The sequence below is a fragment of the Sipha flava genome, unplaced genomic scaffold, assembly GCF_003268045.1.
Source record: "Sipha flava isolate LNK unplaced genomic scaffold, YSA_version1 198_pilon_pilon, whole genome shotgun sequence".
NCBI classification, from domain to species: domain Eukaryota; kingdom Metazoa; phylum Arthropoda; class Insecta; order Hemiptera; family Aphididae; genus Sipha; species Sipha flava.
This window is the reverse complement of record NW_020272778.1, coordinates 355,210-376,876: the sequence shown is the minus strand read 5'-3', so window position 1 is coordinate 376,876 and position 21,667 is coordinate 355,210. Positions and strand designations below refer to the sequence as shown.

Sequence of the window (21,667 nt, the reverse complement as noted above, 5' to 3'; positions counted from 1 at the left end):
TAAATAAGTGTGTATTGTATTGTATACACACACACATGTGAATTATAAATATTAGTATGTTATATGTGTGTATATAAAAATGCATAAAATATATCTTCGGGCGAATAATATAGAGTTATAGCCCGGGACAACTTTAAAATTTCTTTTTCTGGCTACAGCTTATGAATCGGTAAACACAACAAGCGTCATGACCACCTATATTTCTATACAAATATATATATATAAGTATACAAAAGATATATACAATAAATCCTTCTAAAATCACCGTCACATTTTATCACAAAGAAATAGTGACATTCGTATGTATATACAATGCTATTTGCAGATTATAATGGAGGTATGTGTGCAGTATTATAGATATTAATAATGGAATATATAATATAAATTATATATCTATCTTAAAACCTTGACTAATAACATTATATTAATACATTTATATTCTAAAAGTAAATTTCGTATGCTATGGAAAATATAATAAAAATGTCATAAAGCATTATTAGCGTTTATATTTAAAATAAATTATAGTAATGATTTTTCGCTCTCGTGTAAATCGTTTTTTCCGTTAAAGTAACATAGTATATAAGGTTATTTCCGATGTGAAAATTCATTAAATATTCAACCTAGAATTTGTTTTAGAGGTGTTTATACTTCCTGCGACGTATTTTAAAACTAAAAAAATCATAAAAGTAAAATAAGACCACTATATTAAATTTAATTAATTTTAGCAATTTTGTTACTCATTGAAAAAATTCTTAGAGATTGAAAATTTTTACTTGTATCAATAAAATATATGTAGTTTGAAACAAATTTAGAAATAGATAAATTTAAAGACTTAATTAATCTTATAATGTATATTATTCTTAATTATTTAAATTTGTATTTTATGAAATTATATTTATTGGTGTGACTGTAATTTAAAAATCGTAAATTAGCAAGTATTTATGAGCGTTGGTAGGTACTTAAAATTGAAAAGAGCACATTGATTTACTTCGAGATTTATTCTGTAACTAGATTTAGATTTAATCTAAATAAATTATTACCATTTCAAATTATTTAGAATTATATTTAATTTTGTATTGTTGAAATATTTTTCACTATACGAACTTCAACAATGATCATTGACATGAGTGTAATAATAAATTCTTGTGGCTGCTTCAGTGAACCACTCAATTACTATTAGCTTTTTATTTTCTGAATGCATTTATTTTTAACGTAACAATTGTATTATTCTACATTTATACCTAACATATTTTCTGAACTACAATTGAAAGATATGCATGACATTTTATATCCGTTTTGTCATTTGCGTAGGCGTAACAATTCGACCGATTATGTTTTAAACCACGATCTTAGTTTTAATTTAGTTTGTGGGAAATTTCCACCACAATAAAATTGTATATTTTATTTTTTTCAATTATCCTTTGTGAACTCTCATGGGGTTTTGCTGAAACGAATTTTGGCTTATCGACAGTGACGTTTATCCAGAGTCCTGGTGTACCGCAACAGCGAAACGCACGCCTGTGAAATTTAACAATATATTATATTTGTACGATAAATTTGAGTTTACCTCTCCTGCCACTCCTGTACCTTATTGTGGCCGTCAAGTAAAACATGTCAATGAGACCGAATGGTGAATCTGTACGGCAATCTGGTGTAAGCACCGAATAATTCACAAATTCGCCCTGACCTGTACCTTTCAATGCATATTCTATTGAGTCGTATAGAAACATCGTGCAATTTAATTTAACTTTTAATACCAGAGTTTAATTATATTCATTAAAGGATCAAAATGGAAGAAAAAAATCAAATTCGCGGTACTTGGATTTTTTTTTTATCAACGTAGAAATATCACTAATATTTTTTGTTACATGTACCATTCAGAAACAGCACAAAAAACCAAAACCATTTTAATCTCATTCCAGAACTGTATCGAATGTTCTTCTCTGATAAAAATATTTAAATATATGTTGTACATAATTTATTCTACTATAGTTTTTTATATTAATCATAACCAACAATGTATTTATGACAACCGTTACAGTTATGAAATATCAAGCTATTACTGTAAAAAAAAAAAAAAAGAAAAAACAATTGATAAAATTATTTTTAACGCGTGGCAAAATATCGAAAACTAAGGTTCGAAAATTAATCAAATTTTTTTGCTACTCTCATTATATAAAACTTTTCATATATTATTACTACTAGATACAATTAGTGTTCTAAGCATCTATTTATTAAAATAAACGTGCATATGAATGCCCTATTGTAAATATCATACATCATTGTACTATTATACTGAAATAAAATAAAAATTTTACTGAGATTGTAATTAGTCCAATGAGTAAATATTTTTAAGATTTTTAGATAAAAATCAAATACATACGTAATTATAGCATAAAAAAATTGTTCAATTACAAATAATTATTAGGCAATGGTTTATTGATTAAGTAACAGACGTGATCAACGTCATTATAACATTTTATCGATTAATTGATCTCAATGGTAGAACTATAGAATATACACTACTATATTGGAAAAATTTAAATTTTAAATTATTATCATTAAATAATACACACAATTCGAATTCATTAATATTCATATTTGTTTTAAAGGAAAACAATTTATTTTTTAAATTATTATGATTAATATAAATACTAGCATAAATGTTCAACATTTTACTGTATATTACTATTAAGATCGGTCATTTTAATACGTATACATATTAAGAAATTTTATATTCATTGAAAAGTAAAACTTACACTTTACTAAATAATAATAATACAAAGCTCAACAAAATCCAATAAAAAGAATTAAAGGATTATTACAGACACCAATAGGTTTATTATAAAGAATACTTTAGCTGGTTTTTAAGTTGAAAAATGTCGCTATTCAGAATATACAATATATTATAATAATATATACATATCGTATTACCTAATACTTTCATAGTACAATTTTAAATATCGGATCAAAATAATTCAGAATACAATCAATTAAATATTATATCATTAGGTTATTATAACCTCTATAAAACTTTAAGATTTTCACGAAAGTGTAGAAAATGAGTACATAATTAATATAAAACCTATGTACACAAGTAAATCAAAGATTCATTTAAAAGAAAAAGGACACGATTTTAATTATGATAAATTTAAACCCCGAATTAAGTATTCAGTGTTTTTATTGATAAATAATATTTACAAAAACTAACAACTTTCCAACAAAACTTAATATTTATCTTTATATTAAAACTACCTAAAACTATTATGAACAAAACACATAAATCATTAAAGTTTATTATTACCTTCTAATTAACAGAGATCAAAAACTATGTTTGGATCCATATTTATTTTAACAAATTAGAATTTAAAAGTCAATAAAACCTGTAACTTTTCTATCTTCTATCATCCATCTGTTTTTTCGTTTAACATTTGGTTAATAAACCACAAAGAGATAAAAACAATTGCTTAACTGTTTCTGATATATTTGTGGTGTACTAACCTAATAAACCAACAAATCTGTTTAATTTTGTTTAATATTTCTAGGAAATAGCGGCTATATTAATCAATTTTGAAAGACATAACGAATGGCAATCGAAAGAAGTAAAAATAAGGTAAGTTCTACCTCGTAATAAAATACATTTTTTATGATTTATATGCAAATCATAATTCTTGAAAAGGGGTATAATTTGGAAAGGAGGACAGAAATATGCATTTTCTTAATCCTAAAATTTGAAAGTATTTATGAGTCGGCTACCGGGTCCACATAAAGGGCCGTGATACAACATTTCAACATAGTAAATACAAATCATAAAGAGTTAAGACTTGAGATTGATTTTAATATCTTATTAGTAATCTACTATAACTTATAAAATGATCGTAAAAATTCATTAAAATAATGAAATAATAATAATATTAACGGTATTAATATAAATTAAAAAAAATAATCAAATAAAGATTAGTTTGAATAAAAATCTTCTAGTATTGTACTTAGAAAAAAACAATTGATCAAGTGTTTAAAGCAAATTTTTCAAAGTTCATCAAAGACTTAAATATAATTATTTTTTAGCAGTTAGTCTGCAAAAATACCTATATCTTGAAATTTTTAAATTTCTGTGTGATAAATATTTTTTTGATTTTTGAATGAACTATATATAGAAGCTTCAATGTCATAGATAACAAAATCTTTTAAACTAGCAACGTTTTTCTTTCCTTTATCCCTGAACATTTTAATTTTCTCGTAAATTGCCTATTTCTTGATGGTTTTTTACAAAATTATGAGCACTTTAATATTATATAATCAAACTTAAAATTGAATTTCTTAGAGGCAAAGAATTACTTTCAGGTATTTTAAATAATAACAATGATAATGGTTCTTTATTATATTTCAAAAACATTACTCCCACTACTTAAAAGTTAATCTGAAACATTAAAAATAATCACCATCCTTATGACTACACGTTTCCACAGCATCTAATGAACGGTTTCTTTTATCACTTAAACGAATAAAATCATACTTAATTCTAACTATGATTAATGATCGTCTGAATGATTTATTTGTTATTTCTGTAGAAAGTGATAAAACATCAATAGTAAATTTAAATGCAACACTAGAAGCTTTTACAAACATGAAAAATCGACGTTACCCACTGAAATTCTAAAACTACTAATGTTAGATGCTTTAATTATTTTATATTTCAATTGAACATATTACGCATGTATATCATGGCTATTGATTTATTTTGATTTTAATACACAACAATTATTACAAAAATAAAAATTCCTGTCGCTTATAATTGCTTTGAAACTATGGTGTTTAATATATATTTAATTCGCATATTGTTATTAATATTATTGGTATTTTAATATTTAAATTTTTTAGCGTACAGTTAACCGATATAAAACCTAACATTTATATGTTAAAATATGCTAACAAAAACAAATGTAGTTTGCTTAGTAAAAATTACTAAACAATAATCAGTAATAGTTTGATAACTTATCAAAGGCTTTTTTTTAATAAAATTTAACATTTTATTATTATTGTGCCGGTCATTATCATGGTCATCCTCGGCAAATATTGAAATGACACACTCTTGTTAGACCTTGAATAAAAATGTAATAATAGGTATTTTATGTGCATAAAATTGTATAATTTTACTGTTAAATATTGTACAAATAATATTGTACCATATATTGATCAGTTATCAATACATTTGTTTGCATGAAATATTTCTTTATATTTTATCAACCGTTTGTATTAAATCCTCCATAAATTGAAAATACAATGCACGAGTTTAAGTAGCGAAAATAAATTAAATAGTAAATTGAAAAGAGCCTACATGCAAATGTATATATTATCCTGTATTACAATCTTCAGATTACCTACGTATAATACATTTCAAAATAACAGAACCATTTTAAAATAGGTAATCCAACAATATCACGTAAAAGGTCATATTTTCAGACTATTATAGCACTTAATACGTGAGTACTTGATTTGAATCGATTGAGTACTAGGGTTTCCAACATTTTTTTTTCATCACATAATGTATACTGTATTTTTATAGTATATTATAACTACCTAAGTATGTATACGGAACAACCTTACAATAATATGAGTGTTGGAGATGGTTTAGAATGATTTAAATTGTATATAATTGAATTTAGTCTGCTGATAAGTTATGATGAGCGTCCATGAATCATATTAGATTAAGATAGAGCTTAATGATATTGTTTATAATTTTTTTGATATTTGACCTGGTTAATTGTGTAAAATTATATTATCCTTAACTAAATAATGTTGTGTAATTGTAATCAGTGGTCGAATTGGTAGAGAGAGCATAAAGGGATAGAGCTCCTGTACAATATATTTAAATTTAAGGAGCACCTTTACTAATTATTTTCATTAAAATAAGGCTGTATGGGTGGTAAGGTACATATAATTTGCGAAATTATTTTTTTTTAACAAGAACAAACTATATTTTTTAATTATTCATGTATTTAAAAAGTATAATTTAATTATAATTTCAAAAAAGGATTTATTGTATTAATTTAATTAATTGGAGATTTCATTATAAATTTAAATTTATAAAATACAAAATTAAACTAAGTATTTTTTAAAAGAGTGGGAGGAGAAACGCCAAAGGAGAATATAGTATATTACAGTTTTAAGGATCCCTAATTTTATTGGCTCAAGAATTTCTTTCTTTTCTTTTTTAATTTATATACTGGTATTAATGCACAGCGTCGTACTACTTTTATGGTGTATAACTCAATATATATTATGTGTATACACTTATTTTACTTCTATAATGTATATTTTCTTGTTATATCTTGCTATCTAGGTATTCTCTTTCTTGTCATTATTATAATTTTGTTTTTATATAAGCAGCGAAGAAAATGACAGGATATTTGATTGAATTTTGACGTGTCATTTTTCCTTGTATTATATGTTAAAATAAATTATAAAAAACTGAATGAAGTGTTATTTATTTGTTGAAAATATATGTTAAATAGCTTGTGTACAAATGAAACCTTATGTAATCTAAGACTCTAAGGATATTTTGTAAATCTGGCCAAAAAACTAAAAAATAAATAAATAAATAGAATTTTTTCAGGATGAGCTTTTACCATTATTCCGCCAACTGAAAATATTTTATTATATGTGTGGTATACATAAATCACTTTGTCGGGACTGTTCTTTGTGGATGACAGTGTGTGTATGTGTGTGTGTGTGTGCTTGTATATATTTGTGTATATACAATATACGTTTGCAATTTACATCAGTCCGCCAAGAGTGCCTTTTAAAACTTTTACTAAAGCTCTCTTCTGAATTTAAGTTTTTACTGTTTTAGCAGATTTTCTGTATCACAAAATATTTCTAAAATATATTTAAACTGAATCTCTTCTAAATTGTATTCATCCATTGTTTTAATAAATGGCACATAAACAAATAGTCCCATAAAATTTAAATCTATACATAAAAAAAAACATATTTAATATAAAACAATATATGTGTTTAAAGACAAAGAATAAGAATAATTTGAAAACACTAGTAATGTTTAAAGTTCTATACTTAGTCCTACAATTATAATTTAACATCTTGATTCTATTTAATTTTAAAATATTTAAAGCGAACACTATTTCGGCAAATTAGTTTAGCTATTATAAGTGAACTGATTTGATGGTAGTTATTCATACTAATCAGAGAAGTTAGGATAATTTTTATGACTTATTTAAAGAAATTTAAGGTGACGATTCAAACAAATCTACCAATAGTTAATTATTTTATTTTTAAATTAGCCTCTAACCTAAAATATTAGTCATATAATCGTTAGTTTTTGAAATTAAGTGTCATTGTAATATATTTCCATTAGACTACAACAGAGGTCATGCGATGTATCCAATTTCGTAAATACTTAATGTACATAATTTTTGTCAACTACAAGTTGAATAAAATAATATGCTTTAGCGATTACATTTATTATGGAGTAGTTTTAAATAACATTTATTGCGTGAAGAATACAATTTTAAACGCTAAACGTGCTGCATATTATATATATATATATATATATATATATATTATATAAAGACTAATACCTACCTACCAAGTTATAATCTTTATTTAAACTCCTTTGGATATTATCTTCAATTAAGTTTATGTACATTTTTTCATTAACAATTTTTGAAACAAATTTGATAAATATACTGATTTTAGTAACAATAATTTTCCACTTCTGTAATATTGAAAATATTTTATTTAAAATATTTTTAAAAAAAAACGAAGAAACAAAATTGTTAGTTTTTCAGTTATAAGCAATCGAATTTGTTTTTTAGCGCAATATACCAAAAGTTATATTGTTTTTGAAAATGCAATAATTTTCTAAACATTTGATAAAAGAATCTGATAAATTTTGCACTTGATATTTATAGATACTTTTAATAAAAATGCTGAGATGACAACTTAAAAAACAAAAAACAAAATTGTATTGGAATATTTTAAACTATTGATGTGGAGCTTATAAAAATAAAAAATAAAACTACTCGTACATGTGATCTAATTTCATATGCAACTTCAATATTGTATTCCTGCAAGTTGTTATTATTTATTTATTTATTCAACTTTTTTTTTTTTATATTTATATTATTTATTTTCCATATGCCATTATCGGATTAAAATATAGTAGCCTTATAATAAAAATGATAAAGATATTAAATAAACTATAAGATAATTATAAACAAATACTGTGACTTGGTAACTTGTTAAATCACTAAATTACAATCTTATTTCCAGATCTTCCATCCACTTCCTTGCGTTCGTCTCTATTTTATGTGGTTTCTCTAGACTTCCATCAAAATTTGTTTGTGGGCATACATCGATACGATTTTCAGTCAAACATATGTGTCATAGTTGGATTTTAACTAAAATAAACCAAATTCATAAATTTGTTTTTAATGCTTCAGTTCTGCTAACAATGATTTTTGATGATAAGTACTTCTGTGTTTCTGCATGCTCACTCAAGCTAAAATAACCTCATAGGAATGTAAATAGACAAACAGGTAGAAGCAGATGGTCCATATCATAAAGAACACGGCATTGCGATGACTGAATCTTTCGTCCGATCGAAAATAATCACGCTTTTCGTAATATTTGTAAAACATTTAAGACAATTATATTTTACATAAGAGAATTAACGTTCAGATAAACAAACAAATCAGCACTCTAAAAATTATCTGATCTAAACTACTTATAACACATTTTTCCTCTTGGATGTAATACAATTTATTGATTTTCGACCATATGCTTAATAATTATTGTAATGTACTTATTATAGTACTTTGAGTATGTTTTACTTAATAATTTTTTGATTTTGTGAATATATACAGATCGAAATTTAACTTAAAGCTTGTAGATAAAATTACATATTTTATAATTTTCTAACATAGTCTTTAAGTTTAAACAATTCTGTAATCGGTCAATTTTCTTAATTTCAATTGGTTTGTCAATTGAAAATTTACAGCGGTATATTTTGTTGATACTTAATATTCAATTCATAAGACTAATCGTCCTTGCAAGATGTATAAGCTCCAATTAATAAACAATTGAGTCGAACGATTACTATCACTTTCAAATTTTTTTTTAAAAGTTTTATTTATTTAATTTTTTATTTAAAATATACATAAGTCTCTTTGAGTGTAAATAAAAAAAGTTTAAAAAAAGAAAAATTTCACTGGCTTGTTATTTTTAACAAATAAAAAATAACAACAAAAATGACATTAAATTGTGTTTAATTTTTAAACATATTTATACTATTAAATTTCTTAGTGAAACAAAATGATTAAAAATATTTTAAATATTACTCTTTATATTTTAGCTATTGTTGGATGGTTTTTTTTTATTTCAATAACATTTATCGCTGTACGTTGGAATGACTTCGTAAACAGAAATCCAAATGCACAAGACATCATAAATCGAATAATAATTGAAGTGATTTTTAAAACATGATTTCAACAATTTGACATGACACATGCAAATAGAAAGTTAAAAATAACAAAATTCATAGTATGAAATGCACAAGTATCAAACGTTTAGAATTCAAAAGATTATATCATATGATGAGGACAAAATTAAATCATTAAAAGTTAGATGTCATTTTTAATTATTTTAATATACGCTAATTGTGTACCAACATAAATCAATGTAATTTTTATTTTATTTATAATTTAATGAACTATAATTTTATCTATCATAGTTACTTATGTATATTTTTAACAATGTGATACAAAATGGGTAGAAGAAATAAAATCGAAGATTTATTTGGCTTAATAATAATAATAATAATACACAGCTATACAGCTTTCATGATAAATAAGAATATCTATATACTAATAAACATTTTTCTTTAATAGATTTTTAATGCATAATTATACATTTTTAAATTATTTCAATGACTATGTAGTAATTTTCATTTTTTTTTTCACCACCTACCAGTCAAATTAATAATCATTTTATTTTTAAGAATTAATTCAACAATATAATTAATCAAACAATATTTTTTAATTAAATGAGTTATCTCTTTACTTCAACTTATATACGAATAAATCACAATAGCAATATCCAATTTTTTCTTTTTAAAAAGCAAAAAAACCAAGTACGTTTTTGCTCTCATATTTAACGAGTAATTTGCATTATAGTAAACATTTAATTATAAAATTTGCTATTTAAATTTTTAAGTTTTAATCAATAACATATAATTGTATACATAACATTATAATTATTTAGGTATACAAATATTTAAACGACTTCTAATTTCAATATTCATTAAAACTTCAAATCCTAATGGGAATATTAATTGACGTATTACGTGATTTTTATTTCATTGTTCTGGTTATATTTAAGATCTTAATATATTTGTAATTATAGGCTTAGGTAAATTTCGATTTAAAATTATTAAAATGGATTAATACTGATTTTACGTCACACTAGGTTTCATAGCCTTGATTCAAATGTCAAATTCTTTAACAGTAAATTATTTGATTGTAGATTGTCGTGATTAATCTAATGTTATGATTTACTTTTTTATTTATTTAAATACCAACAGTAATAGTATAATGTAATTATGTATGTATAATATTTATGTCATAGTGTATTAAATGGTTTTCACTCGATTCCGAATCAAACGTTTTTTAAATAGTTTTATAAAAAAAAAAAAAAAAAAAAAATGGTATAAATTTTAACTTGTAAGTCAAACATAACATAATTATTCAGCGCATAGATTATACAAAAAACTATTTAGAAGAACCTGACCTGGAGGTTTTCTTTAATGACTTTAAGGGTTATGTGCTTATTTTTTTTATTCCACTCCCCGTGAATAACTAACAATAGAGTGTTGTTGACTTGTTTTGCAAAAGAGCGCGAAAAAAAAACTTTAATTTCAAAGTTTGCAAATGAAGTTGATGTTTTCGCAGCCTTTCACTCGCGATTGAAAAGTTTTTGAATAAACGAAGAATAAATAATTAAATTGTCACCCGTCAAGAAACTACTCGAAAGAGTACTATAACGGTGATCTAGAAGCAGAGATCATTTACAGAAACCTCTGGCGACTAGTTTTTTTTTTTTTTTACTTTTAGAACACCAGAAACATTTTAAGTGCCAGTAATTTTGTGAACGAAACAGAGGACTCTTTGAAAAAGTTGTACAAATTCGAGTAGATTTTTTTAATACCTACCTTAGATTTTACTATTTAAAAAAAACCAGAAGGAAGTTTCCAAGTTTCGTTTCATTATAAATGATTCATTAACTAATAAACCAGCGGTAATTTACGAAAGCCTGAGGACTTCTTCAAATCTAAAATATTTATTCGCTTACTCTCCGTACATACACAAATTTTTTGTGTACTGTTTGTTAAGATGTCAACATTTCGAGGTATTTAAACACAGTTTACTTACTTCACGATTTCATAATAATTCTGGAATAAATATCGTTCTATTTTTAAGTCTCAAAATACATCACCTTATGGATAGTTATTGCATCAAAACAAAACGAACAAGAAATGTTTTATAACTGCAGAGAAAATACTTCAAAACTAAAACCTCTAAATTGATTACGAAAATTGATAAATACAAAAGATGTATCTTAATGAATTCATTCATAAAAATCCTTATTTATTGTATAGGTATAGTTATATATATATATATTCATTATATATTTATTATATATTATTTATTATATACAATAAATAATAATGGAAATTATTAAGACAAACAATCTTATGGAAAAAATCAGTAATGTCTTCGATAAATTTACCATAAAATAATTATTTTGAGATAGAAATTGCATATTGGACGTTATTAGTTATGATTATAAAAATATTTAATTAATAAAAATTAAAACAGGAAATTTGCTGATCAATTATTTGCTTAATTAATTCTAATTCAACACTAAGATAATTGCAATACAATAATAATAATAATAATAAATCATAACATACAACTAACTGTGATTTTCAACAATGGCAATATTTTGTTTTTAAAACACTAGCAACCCATTTTTACTTAATAATAAGTTATTACTAAAAACCATTTTTTTAGTTTAAATTTTATTTTATTGATTTTAAATATAATATGACTAACATAATTGCTACTGCACTGATGTGAGAGAAACGAGATAAGTGACGACATTTTATTCAACAATTTTAGTATATTTCATTTTTAAACTAAATAAATGTAAAACTGTCTAATGTTTATTTATAGTATTTAGTTTATAAACTTATTGAACAATTAATTAAATGAATTCGTACCTGTCATAATCAGTTTAAAATGTAATACAAATAATAATATAATACATTAGTTCTAGGAAATAATTATTAAATCCTATAATAATTCTTTATGGAACACGACGTTGCGAAAGTAAGTAATTGCAAAAAGGTTTTCTGAAGGATTATTATATTTTGCTTTGTATAAAATAATTTAAACTCAGCCAAGTATTAATGAAATCTTTAATATCTTATTATAGGAACTAACAGAATTAATGTGATATGGTATTAAATTACTTCTTCTCGGTGATTTTTTAAACACAAAGAATAAAACAAAATATATTTCATAATTGATTTATGAAGTCTTTTATATTATTCATTACTTTGATATCTCAAAGTTTTAGTAAACGCCCTCAATCATAGAAAACGAATCTTCCTGTAATCCTTTCCTCTAGTCGACAGTTGACGTTGGCTTCCGAACGAATTCACATTCAAGTGTCTTACTAATTCATCCTTCTGTATTTCTATTATTTCCTTTTATTACTTTCTGGCATTTCGTCTTTTGTCCGTAAACATTTTCATGCTTTTAGTCCTGTCAACAGTTCGTTGCTATTTAATTCATTTATTTATATATAATTCGTCTTAGCGACACTTTTTGTTTCGATAGTTTCTCAATACCCTACACCATCCCTTTTTATTTATTTTATTTTCAAATCGAACTTGCTATTCAAATTAATGTGTATATATATATATCTGTATTTTACGTAACAATTAAAATCTCTAAAATAATGTATTGTATTATATTTAAGATAGTTTTTACATAGGTATATTATAATTAAATTTATAAACATCGAACTTTAAAATTTAATTTTAATAACTGTTACAATTAAAATATGTACACACGTTAAAAAATTCGGATAAAATACTCTATATTCATGTCATGCAACCAATGCTAAAATCATTGATTTTTTTTTACAAACCTAGTTATATTATATTTATACAAATTGAATTATAATTTTCAAAGGACACAAATATTATTTTAAATGCTTTTTATTGTTCAACGTTAATTTATACAAGTATAGGTAGTGCAGCAAACTCAGTTCGGTGGTAAAGTAGCATTATTAATATCCAGTAACGTAGTTATACAGTGTGATGAAGGGTCGTTAATAAATAATGAATATACTCGTATGTGAATAAGAAAATTATTCCAACTTAGTTAAAGTAATGTAATAAAACTAACCATATGTATATCTATGATATTATAATATACTAGTATGTAGTATGTATATGTAATAATATTTGTTCGTTTTATAAGTATAACACGCTTTAGTTGTTTAATTAAGGATGTTTTTCCATCCACACGCTTTAGAATTGTGTCCATATTTTAGGCCCAAAAGTGGTTCGATGTTGTTGTACAGCAGAAAAAAAGTGCGGTACCGACGCGACGGTTATTGTTGGAAAAAAAGAAAAGATGGCAAGACTACCCGTGAGGACCATATGAAGTTGAAAGTTCAAGGAACCGAGGTTAGTATGATATAAGTTTTGTATACCATTTCAATTAGTTTAAACAAAATATAAAAAATTCTCATATATATTGTTCAATAATAAGATACAAAATAGAAATACGAGACATACATACTCGTACGTATATACATTAATAGCCATTTTTTCTGAAGTATAATACTGAACAGTGTATTTTTTATAATTTGAATCTCGAGAAAATTAAAAAAAAAAATTAAGATGTCTTTAACTATTGAAAAATCAATAACACATAATTATACTCGTACGTCTATTAGATTCTCAAAAGATTTACTGTTTCAAGTTGTTAAGAAAATGTAATATTTTCTATTCAAAGCTATTAGAATTCTAGAGCAATGTGTTAATGTATAAAAATAATAAAAACAAAAATCGATCTATGTATTTTATTAACGAAACGCGTGGGTTGAAAAATAAATCCAATAAAGTTATCATTTCAGTTCGAAATCCTTATTATAAAAAGTAACTATCACTATTATTGTTATCATTATTTTTTTTTTATATCACATAATATTTAAAGATTATATATAATACTAATAATAATAATAGTCACTGTTATTCTAAACTCGGTGAAAATGTAATGACAATCATAAAATTGGGTTATCGTCCTATTTTCTTCGCGGACAATTAACTTTTGATTGTCTATAAGTATGTGGCTTTAGAGTTTTCCAATTACCCGAGAAGTTAATTCAAAGTCTTAAATCAATAGTAATATACTATTTATGTATATATATATATATTTATATATATAAATATATAAATGAGCAGTATAACCGTAGTGATTTTCGTTGCAGGTGTACCTATACAGACGCTTTGGTTTTAACGTAAACTTAATATACTCGTAAATCACACACGCGCACGCAAGCAAATCTCGGCATTTGTCATTACTATTTAGCATTTTTTAGGTTTCGTTTTGTATTCATTTCCACACAGAATTTCTCAATGTTATTCATCGGTATAAATATTTTACATTTTATGAATTCGTAAACACTCCGAAATATCAATACCCGTAGGGTTGTGTACGATGGACAATTTTTTTTTTTTTACTCACCGCGAATACGTCAAGTCACTGGTGACGTACTAGAACCAATATACCGTCATCGCACCCCGCACGATTCTCATCATATTAAATGCACAATCATATTCCTACTGGACTTATAAATTATTTTTAGCATGGAAAATACACATGTTCGGTGGAGTCGGAGTTGTAGAATAAATAATACAACTTTGATTGCAATAAGAAACGACAACGTCTAAAGACCCAAAGACGTATGTTGACAGTAGTCAAACGTTATTTATCGTCGTTGGCATTTAAAAAAAAGAAAACCTTTTTAAATATGATGAATTCTAGGCACTGTGTCGTCGTTAAGAATCAAATGTTTTTTGTATCAACGAATTTCCCATAGTAATACTCATATACACTTCATAGTGATCAAAATTTCCATTGCAAGTTCTTAAAACATATAAATATGCAAAAAACAGAATAATTAATAGAATTAATTAACAGTATTATGAAGTAATTAATCTAAAACTCAATACCAAGTTTCAGTTTAATAATGCCTTTTTAGAGAGGATTTTTTAAATACAATAGCATATAAAAGTTTAAACATCAACAGATATAATATCAATTTGGATTTGAGTATTATAATGCTAATTTCGTATTCAGTTCAAACGCATATTCATTTTAATTCCAAACAACGTTCGTTTTTCTATTGAAATATATTTTATTATTATTGTGACCATTTTTTTTTTTTTTTTTTTTGTAATTAAGTCATATTACTCGTAATATGATGGAGCAACAATACATAATATATCCAATACTTGATACAAAAAACAAATATTGCCAATATTTTAGTAGATAAAGAGGTAAGTTTAATAATGTGTAATAATTCATATTTTACTCCCGTGAACGACTAATTTAACATATTATCTAAGATGACCTTTACATAAAAAATAATATATATTCTCTCATTTACAAATACTTTCTCGATTTAATTTAGGTAAAATATTTGATAATTTATGTATACTTATAATTGCACTATAAACAAAATGTATACAAAAATAATGTTCTGTAATTCATCATTGATGAAATAATTAAAACTAATGGATATAATATAATATAAAATATTATAAAAAAAAAATCAATATATAATTGTTATATCAGAATATTATTTTATATGATAAACAAAGTTTAAAAAAATATTAAGGTATTCTTATAAATAAGTTGTACGAAAAAAAAGTAACAATAATTGAAAACTTCAGAAATAAATCATTTAAATAGGTCTACTTTATTAATAATTAAAAATAAAATTACAAAAATTGAATTTAATTACTTCAAACATAAATTGTTTCCTTGGATATTAAGAGAGTTTACATGAAATACAGTAAAGTTTCACGGTGGAGTTAAATGACAATGAGAGCTCATAAATTTCAAAATTTACCAAAAACATAATTCAACGTGATAACTTATCGCCGTATCGAAACGACCTACTGAATTAAGAGCTGTTTCCTCTCACTTGATAAATTTTTAGTGTTGCCTGAATTTTAAACGGTTTACATAAACATTATATTTCTAAACAAATCCAATATCTCGAGAATGTATGTGGTAAAAATATACGAGTATTATTTTATGATGGATTTGATCTTTTTAATCCGATAATGACTCTAAATACAATTATAACATTTTCACCTAATCGCACTATTTGAATTAGTTTTTATAAAATCATATGACACAGATAATTTTATAACTCTGGAAAATTATTACTTTTGCTTTAAAATGTATAATCCATTTATACGTCTACTGATTATTTGATTTTTGAATACTATTGCACATTTACAAGATACTAGACCTATGATATTATTGATGATATTTCAAGTATAATCAAATGCTCAAATATCAGTTTGGCATTTTATATCAAGTACTATCAACATTATCCTGTTGCAGTGGTTTCATTTTCGGTTCTAATTGTATTTTCTCTAAATGTTTTAACATGTTGGTGGTGTAATTATTGTTTTTTCTTTATTATTTTTTCTTTTTTAACGCGCAAAAACGTCATCATAAATTACGTCTCACAGTCGATATTATTGTCCAGAAATGTGCAAGAAAATAACAAACGGACAATAGAAAAGAACAGATTATTATCGTGGATATTTTTTGTTAAGAAAAGTTTTGCTGGTCGTCTTACCTATAGGTACAATCCCTAGATTTTAATTACAAAATAGTAATCATTTCTTTTGAATTTTATTTTTATTTTCTGTATTAAGTGAGTATAAAAATACTAACTAATATATAAACACGATTCGTTTGTAGCTTCTAATTTTTCTAAAATTTGATATTTCAAACCGTTTATTGCTAATATTATTTTTTGAGCATAATAGAGACAAAAAATCACAAAAACGCATAACTTGTATATGTCGGATGATTTACTGTAGGTACTTGAAAAACTGAAATAATCTTGGTACTAAAAATTAGATTAAGAATTAATAATAATTAATAAATTAATTAATATTTATATTTGGGAGAATTAATTTTCGTAACATTATGATAATATTTAACTTACTGAAATAGGTAAATATATTCATTGAAACCTTATAAATTTCAATATTAATTTTTTCTTACATATGATTTATAATTTTAGATTGTGGAATTCATACTTTTCATTTGCCAATTAAATTTGCTCAAACCCGAGTACCAAAATTCTGATCAAAGATAGTTAAATGAAATCTGAAAATTAAAACACAAAAGCAATCCCACTGTACTATATTATACTATATTGTAAATCGTGCCAAAATAATAAAAATATTACAAAATTGCTTTCGATTAACTAAAAGTTTTACCAAATCTCCTGGCTTATGTGAAAGGATTCCTTCTGCATTTACTATGATCCAATGAATATTATTCTATTATATTATAATATCGAAATAGAAATTCCATCTCTATTTTATTTTATTTGTTTCATAAAAAATAAACGACTTTTTTAGACAACCTATAAGCTTCATAGATTTTCCTCTACACTTCTGAAATATCTGAAAAGTTTTTTTATTTGGATTTTCGCAACTTGACGTACACGGACCTTCGTTTAAATAACCAGTGTTCAAAATTATCTCACGTCATAGTCAAATCCAATGGTTGCTAACACATAATGTTCTACTCCATGTTTCACTGACCTATAATATTCATTGCGAAATGCAATCATTTTTTTTTAAGTTTTTAATTCAATAAGACTTGTTATTTTCTTAATAAAAATAACTACATTTATAATTACTAGATAGTTAAACTTTGTATGTGTGGAACCATCTCGGCTACGATAATAATAAGACTGTAAAAATGTTTACATCATTTTCGATAATCGATAGAAATATGATTCTTCCTCGAAAATAATGAACTTCCACCGCAAAGTTTACGAATTTTCCGGACCCTACTCGTGCATGAATATCTCGTTTGTCTGTTGTTTATGTCTCTAAACAGAAGATTTCATATCGTTAAATCGCTTGAACGAAGTGCAGAATAATACAGTTACTTATAATTTCGTTTTCGTCGTCGATCAGCGTATATAAAAATAATATTTACACGTGGTATAAGAGTTTTAGTGATATCGTAATAACAAATACATATTTCCAAGTCCACAATGTACGAGCAGCGTACATCGAATGGAAAATAACTTTTGCATTGTTCATGTGATCCATGCCAAGCATCTTGGAGGAAAATGCAAATGTGCCGACAACGTTTTTACCATAGACATGTGCATCCCCGCCGCGGGCAACCCTAACCACTGCCCCGAGTGCACGTCACTACCTGCAGCAGTTTTATCCCAACCCGTGCAGTACGTGCAGATGGACGACCAGACAGTCGGACGTCGAACGGGGACAGCAGTAAGATGTTTCCCGTCCACGTTGTTTATAATAATAATATTATTACTATTGTTCTGTTTTCGTATGGAACAGCGATTCCCAAAGTTTTTCCTGCCACAGAGACTTTTCTTAAGCAGTGTTTTCTATTTCTAGGAATATTTCATGATTTGTTTGTCCGTTTTCTACCAAGCATATTACACATGATGTGTACACGGGAGGAAACTCTAAACAATATAATGTATATGAGATATAATATATAATATTTGTATACAATATAATGTATATATAATGTATATGTATATGTATATGAGAGTTCTAGTTGATCTTTTTTAAGGAGTAGGAATTAGGCAAATTAAGTAGCAGGTAAATTTGGGTCATGTCAATGTATGCGATGTTTTTTTTGTTTTTGCCGAATAGAACCACCGTAATATTATTATTTATGTACAATGTACCCAGCCAGGTAATGCCTGGAATTGGAATGCGTATTATCTAAAATCAAACAATTATATTTTTTTATCGAGATTTCAAAATGATTTGTACACGTATCGGTTAATTATATTTGATTTGATGGAGGCTTGTTAAAATGTATGTATGCTCGTTGTTTTAAATTACGATCAATGATTGCTATAATGTTTAATATTTTATGTTTAATCGAACATAGCCCTAAGGGCTCCACGGAACACAATTTGATATAGAACATACGGAAAATGCATAATATTTCCCCGTATTGGCCACTGTCATTATCCCCCACATTCGTCCGACTTTCAGAGGCGGGTCAGGAATGCACGCTTACGAATCCCTCTCCCACAAGTAATTTTGATCCTTGTCTACGTATATCATTATAATCAGGGCTCGTGAGTTCATACCTTAAGTAAAACCTAAATAAGCATGCACATATGCACTAAAAATTGATAAATTTTCTATTGAAATAAGTCTTAAAAATTTAAAAAAATATGCATTTATATGCACTAAAATTCTAAAACAAAATTAAAACTTGCGCATTAAAAAAAAGTTCAAACATTTTTGAATTGACAAGAATTTTCATTTAATTTTTTTTTTTTGTAGTTTTATATAAATTATTATTGTTAGATATTGTAAAACAAAAATACGCGTACACACATCACAATAACAACTGAAAAAGTTTCCATATTCCATGAATGAATTCTTTAACTTTTAAAGTACGAGTATCCAAAAGATTTGTCTTATGACAATTTCTATATTTTATATACATTTTCCATTTGTACCAAAACACTGATAAACTGAATAAAGTAATGACCACTATAATTTAATTTTTTATCATTTTATGTTGCGACCGAATTTCTAAAATATTATATAATGAAAAATTATAAACGATCGCATTTTTCTTTTTTTGTCTAAAATTTATTCTTTCATAGTATTTTCATAAAAAAAAATGCACATTAATATAATAATATGAAAAAGAATGTCAAAATTATAAATAATATGAATATTATTATTATAAATAAATATGTCAAATAGATAAAAAATCTCTAAATATGGAAAAACATGCAAAATAAAACTTCATATATTTAATCGTGGTACTTTGAAATAAGTTCTTATATCATCTAGTATTATATACAATTTGGCAAGATTGATATGCAAATGCATGAACTTATGATCCCTGATTATAATACATGCATTTTAAGCTTATACATTTTTTTCACTTTAGTTTCGTTCTGTACTTTCGCGTACAGTTATACAATATTATGTATGGCTACGACAAGATGACATTCTGCAGTACCATTACACAGTAAAACGATAAACCGAAAATAAAAATTCCAAAAATTAAATATTGATGATCAAAGGTATAATACAGTAATGATAAGGAGTGACTCCTCGGTTTTCGAAAAAATGTAAAGACAATATACCTAATGCGCACAGATTTTGCTACTCGGCATACAAGGCCGTCGAAAACTTTTGAGGACCCTGTGACTGATTAGTTCCAAGCCCCCTTTACTTGCACTTTTTTGCCAAGGTAGTCATACTACTTGTAGGTTCATACTTTAGTACAATAAAAATATTCAAACTCGCATCTTATGCTATGGTGAGTGAGATGATAAAACAATTTTGTATAAAAGGCTGAGACGATAGGCAGGGCCAGCGAAAGGAGAAATTGCATTTATTCCAAGAATTCCCATGATTCCCTCTGACTTGCCGTTTTCTTTCAAACGGCTTCAATTCCCGGTTAAAGTTTCTTTTGCCATTACCATAAACAAAGCGCAAGGTCAAACATTCAAGTACGTTGGTGTAGATCTTCGTACAGAGTGCTTTTCACATAGGCAATTATACGTGGCATTTTCTCGAACTGGGGACCCGAATCATCTTATAATTTTGATTTCAACAGGAAATATAACAAAAAACATCATATACTCAGAAGTCTTATAAAATTCTTATTTTAATTCTTTTTTTTTTTTCTTCATTAACTTCAATCAAATTCTTTATCAACCATAAATTATTTCTTTTTATCTGTATTTATTTTTATCATTTATAACGCTAGAAAACTTTCAATCCGTTTTCATTAACCGTTTTTTTATATTTACTTACCAATCACATTAAACAATAATATTTGAATAAAAAATTCTACATATCATGGTCCGAAGGCCAAATAAACAACCAATCACGGGCGAAACTGTGACGGGTCGGCTATATATATACATATGGGCCCCGGGGCTCTAGCCCTCTCTGCCCTACCCTTTCACCAGCCCTGTTGACATACGTGTTAAGTATTTTAATTATTAGAAACTGTATTTGACTACTTAAATGCATTTTAAGATAGTTCATAGATTTTACGATTTTTCAAAACACAGGCACAAGAATAATTATTTGGATTATACATAATACATGTATATAATACCTTATAATTTTCAGTCAAAGCCGTTTTTGACTATGCAGCAGCTCTTGATTACATAGACTTTAAGGGCCCTTTTAGGAGCAACACTACGATTATTATTTCACATTGCACACCAATTTCCAAATTATAATAAACATTTGGAATTCGAAACGGTATTT

The 21,667-nt window shown here is 25.6% G+C and overlaps 1 protein-coding gene across 3 annotated transcripts in view; it reads left to right on the top strand.

Moving 5' to 3' along the window:
• Positions 1 to 21,667, top strand: part of LOC112681873 (calmodulin-binding transcription activator 1) — a 77,567-nt gene that overhangs the window by 40,944 nt on the left and 14,956 nt on the right. For all 3 annotated transcript variants that reach the window (XM_025552207.1, XM_025552205.1, XM_025552206.1), the window contains exons 4-5: positions 3,546 to 3,613; positions 13,642 to 13,777. In XM_025552207.1, the coding sequence (XP_025407992.1) occupies positions 3,546 to 3,613; positions 13,642 to 13,777 (204 nt within the window). The remainder of the gene's footprint in view (positions 1 to 3,545; positions 3,614 to 13,641; positions 13,778 to 21,667) is intronic.